This window comes from Grus americana, chromosome 3 (genome assembly GCF_028858705.1).
Source record: "Grus americana isolate bGruAme1 chromosome 3, bGruAme1.mat, whole genome shotgun sequence".
NCBI classification, from domain to species: domain Eukaryota; kingdom Metazoa; phylum Chordata; class Aves; order Gruiformes; family Gruidae; genus Grus; species Grus americana.
Genome location: NC_072854.1, coordinates 101339076 through 101346570, shown reverse-complemented (window position 1 = coordinate 101346570; position 7495 = coordinate 101339076). Strand labels below are relative to the sequence as shown.

Here is a 7495-nt window from a genome sequence, read left to right as displayed (position 1 = left end):
TTGATGCTGTTAGCCTGCCTGTGCAGTTGCCATTAGCGTCGCTCCTGGAAAAGCACAAGAGTTTCATGTGGGGTCAGTTCAAAGTCCCTCTGTGGAAGGGGGCTTGCTTTCCTGCAAATCACTCTGAAGGGCTGTTGAGGTATTTTGTCTGCATGGTTCATAGATTTTTATTGCAAGAAAATATACCTGTTCTCTGAGCTTATGAAAATACTAGCTTCTAGTCCTGTTTATTTCAACTGTGCTTAAGCTACAAAGGCAGCAAGTCCAGTGCTCTCTTTTTAAGCAACTGTCCCAAGTAAGTTTCCACTCGTGCCTGTATTTTTACTCCTGTAACTTCACGAGGTGTAGTTAATGCAAGACTGGACCATTTTAAAGGAGTGGTTGAGGGCACTTCACCCTCTATAATCACTCACTGCCTGGAGGCTAGGGCTGACTTCTGGGAGATGTTGGTTTAGATCCCCTCAGCTGGAGAACGGCACTGAACCCACACCTATACCCCCTTGGAGAGCATCGTGGTGTCAGTATGTCGGATGATGGAGGAAGGGAGAAGCAAGACTGCTTTCAAAGAAACCAGGGGGCTGTAAGATGCTCAGGAGACCAAGTGCAGTCTGGGGACACGGGGTAGGTGAAGGCACTTTGGTGAGGGGGCCCGTCTGGGTTGTGGGTCCCTGTGGCCGTTAGGTTGGGGAAGGCTCACAGGTAGTCAGTCCTCCGGAGTTGGAGGAGCTCTGAGAAAGTGCAAAAGCAAGGGTGTGGGTAGCCTGGAAGATAGAGGCACAAGCTGCTTTGAGGTGGAGCAGCTGGGGAGAAGCTCTTCCCACGGGGGAAGTCCTACTCAGGTTTTCCACTAATGGTAATGGTCCTGGAGCCTACCAGGAAACCTCGTGGCAGAGTGCAGACTTTGGTTTGACTCTTGGACTCCCAGGCAGCGTGGTTCTCATCTTCAGCGCAAACTGTTAGCCAGATCTTCCTGAAAGGATAGTCTATATTTACTCAGTTTGCAAATTTTGTAACCTCATCTTCATCTAAGCTGGATGACTCAAACTTCTGGGGAAACCAGAAAAATAGGGAAGTATCTGATTTATTAAGATACCTGGAGCTTCGTGACTGACTGCCCTGCAGTTCGGGGGCACTTGCCCTCCTTGCATGGCCACGCGTTTGCCCCTGTGAGTTAAGCACAGCCAGGAGCGCACATTAGGTACCACACACAAATACATCTACAGATGTTGTTGAAGTACCTGTCTGTGCAAACACCTTCCCTTCCTTCGGTGCAGACGGCCAAGGTAACGGTTCAATTAAACTGTAGGGAAAGCGTTTGGAGGGATAAAAGAATCATTGTTCCACGTGTTAAAATACTCTCACCAGAATAATTGAACAGAGAGATTTTTGTCAGCAGCAACAGTGTTTTCTGCAGTCGTTGCCTGGCTTTGCCTTTACAAGAAGCTTGTGGCATTTCCTTATTATTTAAAGGAACAGGGCGAGTAGCGAAAGTGAAAATCGCTTTATCCCAGTACCGATGCCATGTCCTCAGGCCCATGAACCCTGGCTGAGCCGGCTGTCACTTCTCTGGAAGTCACGCCGCTTTTGGGAGCCGATGTCGCAGGAGCGCGGCGGGCGGGAGCGGCCGGGGGGTGAGCCGGTCCCCAGCGCCGGGCGGGCCGCCGCGGGAAGGGCTGGACCGGCTCCGGGGGGGCAGCCTGGCCTCCTCGTCCTGCCGCCGGGAGGGAATTTGGGGAGAAGAGAAACTGCGGGGCGGTTATTTCTGCAGGCGAAAGCACGAGTCGGGCCGCCCGGAGGGGAGCCGTGCCCAGCCGGCCCCCGGGGCTGGGGCTCTCCGGGGGATTTTCAGGCAGCTCCTGCCCGGCAGCGCCGTGCCCCGGGGGTGCGGGTTTCCCCCGGCTCCCGTGGGCTGAACAGACCCCGCGGTCCCGGGGAACGGGCACCCTTGCCGGCGCGGGGATTCAAACCCGGGGGGCGGCCGGCCGGCCGGCCCAGGGGGACGCGGTGCGGGCCGGGAGGTCCGGGCGGTCCCGGGGGCTCCTGGTTCCCCGGGCGCGGCGCGGCTGCCGCCGGACGCCATGTGACGGCCATGCGGGCGGCGGAACGGAGCGGCCCGGCGGGACTCCCGCGGAGGGGCGGCGGCTCCGCCCCCGGACCTAGGGGTGCCAGGTGCCGAGACGGCCCCGGGGCGGTGCGTCCCCTGCCCCGCCCCGGCCCGCCCTGCCCTGTCCTCCCTTCCCACCCCCCCGCGGGCCGGGGGAGCCCAGCGGCGCCGAGCGGGGCGCCCCGGGGCGGCTCCGCAGCCAGCGGGATGTCGTGCGCCGTCCCGGCGGCGGCGGGGGGCAGCGCGCTGCCTCGGAGCGCGGCGGCCGAGGGCAGCCAGCAGGTAGGGGCAGGGCGGAGGGGCTCGGCGCTGTAGGCGGGCGGGCGGGCAGGCAGGCACATGGGGCTGAGTCACGCCGGGCAGCGCCGCGTCGGGGGTGCCCGCTATCCCCGGGGCGTCGGCCCTTCCCTTCCCGGGAGGCGGCTGTGGTGGCGTCTTTTCCAGGTAGGAGAGCGGGCGAACCGCCGGCGGTGCGCGGAAAGCTCCCTGCCGCCGGCACATGGCGCGGTCGGCGGCTTTTCCCCCGCCGCAGGCATCCGGGAGAGGAGCAGGGCTGCTCCGCCGGCAGGCGGGTGCGGGCGCCCCGGGAGCCCGGCGTTCCTCCCCGCTGCTCGCACCTCCGTCTCCTCGTTCGCGCCGGGGCGAGGCAGGTGTAAAATGCTGCCCGTCGGGCAGAGTGGGAGCGCAGGTCCGTGCCGTGGGTAACGGGGGTGCCCAGGAGCCCCCATCAGCGGCAGAGGGAGTGCCCGCGGGGCTCTGCGGTATCTCTGCGGCATCCCCCGGGCGCCTCTGCCGGCTTCCAGCCCTCCGCCTCGGGCCCCGGCTGTGCAGCGGGGCGGGGGGATGCGCTGCCCTTTGCGAGCACTTTGTGGTCTGTGGGAGGCCGGGGTTAGGTGCTGTGGAATTGGGAGTATGTGTTCGTTCTCAGAAACAGTTACACACCTGACTTCGGGCGTCTCCATGTGCACCTTAAAAACTAGCAAAGTGTTTCTGGCTTATGTCTTCCAGAGTCATGAAGAAGATGACAGAAAGGTAAGGAGGAGAGAAAAAAATCGAGTTGCTGCACAGAGGAGCCGGAAGAAGCAAACTCAGAAAGCAGATAAACTTCACGAGGTGAATGGGTACTTGATGTTTTGCAGGCATGGCTTGGGTACCGGCTGCGGGACTTTACAATAAGTGGGACTTTTTAAGCAGGCGTGGGCCTGTCTTCACGCTAATCCAGCTCAGAGAGCTGTGGGTGTGATGCAGAAACAGGCATGCTGCGGGGTGCCGGGTCGGGAACTCCGGGACACTGATGCTTACGTTGGACAGTGCAGCTCTGCTGTCAGTGACACTGCCAGGGAGAGAGAGATGTGGTCCTGCCCTCACCTAACCCCCCCTTTTGCTATTCCAGCGACCGCCCAGTGAACTGGATCACAGGGCTCCTCTGGGCTAAAAAAACCCCATTTTCTTCTGGATTTGTGTTATTTGTCACATTTGCTATGGCAGTGGATGAATGCTTGCTGCCTTACGAGGGAGAAGGTGATGGAGGAGGAGGAGGGGACCATGTAGTGCTGGCTCAAGTCAGTTCTAAAACTATGGTGTGAGACAGAAATACCCAGCCGAAAAGGCTTCTTAGGAACTTCAAAACCTCCAAGCGTGAGAGCTCGGTTCAGTTAGCTGCTATACTTATATGCTCTGATAAATAACTGTGGGTGTTTCCAAAAAAACATGAAAGTAACTGATTCTTCCAGAAACTCTCAATACTTCTCAATATCACAAAGTGGTGTAGTTTTTTCTTGTCCCCAGTGCAAACGCTGGAGGACAGGAATCCCCTTTCTCTGGTTTTGGATGTTACCTCACACAACAGTGCTTTTGTTGTAGCTGGGGTTCTTGGGGTAAGTGTTAATTCTGCTGCTGTGATTGTGGCTGAGTCAGTTGTTCAGTTCTGGAGATTCAGCACAGGCCCTTCTGGAAGGATCTGCCAACAGTCAGCAGAGGACAAGTGGGACAGTGTGGGGAGTTTTGGGTTTGGTTTTTCCCAGATCTCCTCTGAGTCAGCGCCTGAGAAACCCAGGTGCAGGGTACTTCTGGAAAAGGGTAACCCCTGGCTTTTGTGGAATAATTTCTGGGCCCTGTGATGTCCTGCAGCCTGTCTGATGTTCTTCCTGGACTTTAGGATCTTCCTCGTGCTGGGAATCTTCTTTCTCAGGCATGCGGGCAGATCTGGTTGAATAGGCATTCATTCTTAGCCAGAACAGTTTGATAGTCTCGTCCCTGAAAACGGGACAGAGCAATGGGAGCCTATCACTCCAAAACCCAGCCCCACGGGATTTGGGGCAACAAGCGGTGAGCAGAGCAAGAGGCAGGGATGGACAACTTGGCTGGAGTTTGGCTACAATAATGCGTTATGAGGACCGTGCCTGTTTTACTCTGTGGGTGAGAGGTGGTGGAAGGGTGTGAGGGAGGGCAACGGGATCCAAACTCCGGCAGCAAAGGGCAGCGGAGGCAGTGCCGGGCTGCCCAGAGGAGCATTGCATGCGAGGCTCTCCCTGCTGCCTGATAAACAGGCCTTTTAAGGCTTGTGTAGGCTTTGAAGTTTGCTCTGGAGCTTTCCTAGGGAGGTGAGGTTGAGTGGGTGAGTGTTGAGCCCTAGGCCAGCAGCGAGGTGCAGACACCTGCAGGTTTTCCGTGGGCTCGTTCTGAACCTCTCGCTCTCTTCTTTTTGGGATGAGAAGTCTTGACAGCAGGGACGCTTGAGACACGCAGTTATCGAAAAAATGTGACACATGATTCTCACATCTGTCACAGATGTACGCTGCAGAGCATCTCAAAACTCCCCTGCAGTTAATAGCAGCTCATTTATTGCCAGAGAAGCCTTAACTCGAAAGCAGCCTGGGTCAGGGATAACCAAAGCAGTGGTCAGGCCTTCTGGTGACAAAGCGGGGCTGGGAACAAGCTGGTGTGACGCTCCCCTCCTCCTGCTCTTGAGTTTCCGAGCATCTGAGCAAGTGGCTGGAGGAGAGTGGTTGGCACCGGGCGCGCTGGGCTGGGTGTGCGTCTCGGCCAGCACCTGGGTAAACAGCCTTTCCCTGCGCTGGCCCGGGGCAGGGGCTGCCCTCTCCTCACCGGCAATGCCAGGCACCGGGTTTTCCCAGCACTTACCTGCACTCGATGCTTTCATTTTCTCTGTTCTGACAGTGCAGAGCTGCTCTGCTTGGCCCTTCCCAGCAGAGGTGGCCCAGGGCTAGAAGAGGCCACCACGGGGACGCGGCCACCCACGCCTACGCCTCTGGGCTGCTGGGGATCCCCGAGGGCCAGCGGCACCTCCTGGTCTTCAGGGCCACAAAAGGAATCGCGGTGTGGTCAGGGCACAGGTTGTAAAGCGCTTGCCCTGTTCTGGCGCCCAGGCTGTGTCTGTCTTTCCTTAGCATTTTGCACGTTGTAATAAGAAACCACGCAGTTTTTCTACAGTTACATGAATATACTCAAGGTGGAAGCACTGAAAGGAATGTTTTGACTATGAGTAGGCTTTTTTTTTTTTTCTCTCCTTCCAGGAATATGAGTCTCTTGAGCAAGAAAATACCTCCCTGAAAAGAGAAATTGGAAAGCTAACAGATGAAATGAAACACTTGAGTGAAGTGTTGAAGGATCATGAAAAGATCTGTCCACTATTGCACTGCACCATGAACTTTGTGACCGTACCAAGGCCTGACGCGCTCACCGGCTGCCTGCCAAGATGAGACCTCTCCTGGATCACCTTTAAATGGGATGTGTGAAAGTGCCATTAACAGGGGAGACTTGAAGAACTGCCTGCGTATGGTGCAGGTCTTCCATCAATGAGGGCTGGACTTGACCATGCAGCTCTTCTCCACGTTGAAGTGTTACAGTCTCCTGAATCTCAGGAAAACACCAGTATGAGAAAAAGACAACTCGAATTGCGACTTCTTATTTGGTAGAATCTTCGAGCCACGGTTTTGCATTCAGAAATGTCAAAGCGCGGTGCAGCCCACCATCGCGCGATGGAATGTAGACAGGGAAAAGTACCGACCTTGGGCTGGGATGCCTTTCTCCCACACGTCCAGTGCCAGTAACCCTTTGTCACTTGTCATCCATATAGGTCACGTTCTGGCTGCTGTTTTTTTTCTCTAAGCAGGTTTGGTTAATAAAAGCGATGTCCCATCTTTATGATGTTCTCCACCTTCTTCAATAATCAATGTCTTTATAGCATCTCTGCTCTTTCTTTACTGGTCAAATCCAAAGTCTAATGATAATCTTCCTGTCAGTTGTTTTATTATTTGCTTATCACCTCTTCATTGGATCTTCTTTTGAAGTGTGTGTAAAAAAATTAGTCTTCCCAGTCTTTATTTCTTTAATATCCCCAGTCATCAGCCCTGCTGATATTAGTTCTTGGAGCGTTTTATGTCCTAAAATACGGCTTGGCCAGTTTCTAATGATGATTGTCTGCTCTGTGGGGAAGAAAAGCACAACAGAGTTTGCTGGTTCTACACATTGTTTTAAAAAGCAGATTTTAAAATTTACTGGTTTAATGCACCCACTGGAAATTACAAAAATCTTTATCCTTCATCTTGCATGTTGTTTCTGGTAAATGATGTCTGTGGGTAGAACAAATATAATTTAGCTAAGCATTTTGTTCTATGTCCGGAGTGAAGAAGTTTGATAACTACTTGCAAGAAAAACATGGTTTTCTTTAACTTTTTTTTTTTTTACAAAAAGGAATAATTATGACAACGTTAGTGAGAACTATACAGAAAAATGTGTTTACTTTCTCTGAAGATTCTTAGTAGTGTCAAGCTCTAGAAATGTGAATCCTGTAGGCTGGGATCCAGGAAAGAGTGTTTTTCTTGCAGTATTTCCCAGTCAAAGAGCAGGTTTGGATAATAAAAAGCTCCACCCCTTTGCCAACTCTCTCACTTCAGCATTTGGATTTTTTTCAGTTCAGTTCATGGGATTAATGTCTCCCCTCACCAAGATCATAGTATTTATCAGCAGAATATGATCTGAAATGTTTGATTTTTTTTTTTTTTTTTTTTTTAGCTTCTTTAGTAGAATGATGCATTGCTGGCAACTGCCAAGATAGACTTGGGGAAGCCGGGTAGTCAGCTCTGCCTTCTCAAGGTCCCTCTCATGCCATTGTCTTAGGCTAGAAACTCAAGATAACAGGTGTGAGCTGTTGGCTTCCTTAAATTTTTCTTTAGGTTGTCCTCAAGAGAATTTTCAGCATTTGCAGAAGCTATCTACAGCCTAAATGCAGTCTTCAGACTTTCTTGCAGTGCAGTAAGAACTGAGCCATCCCGCAAAGAAAATCTGGTGCAGTCACTGCCAAGGAAAATTGAAGTTTCAGGACGCTTCAAAATATGCATTTGGGATAATGTCCTTGATACGATACTG

General features: G+C 53.4%; 1 protein-coding gene across 1 annotated transcript; it reads left to right on the top strand.

The window, feature by feature from the left end:
- The first annotated feature begins 2210 nt into the window (after nucleotides 1-2210).
- Nucleotides 2211-7063, top strand: BATF3 (basic leucine zipper ATF-like transcription factor 3). The gene is made up of 3 exons (XM_054822446.1): nucleotides 2211-2386; nucleotides 3113-3217; nucleotides 5641-7063. The coding sequence occupies exons 1-3, from the start codon at nucleotides 2312-2314 to the stop codon at nucleotides 5824-5826; spliced, it is 366 nt and encodes a 121-aa protein (XP_054678421.1). The 5' UTR covers nucleotides 2211-2311; the 3' UTR covers nucleotides 5827-7063.
- The last annotated feature ends 432 nt before the right edge of the window (nucleotides 7064-7495 follow it).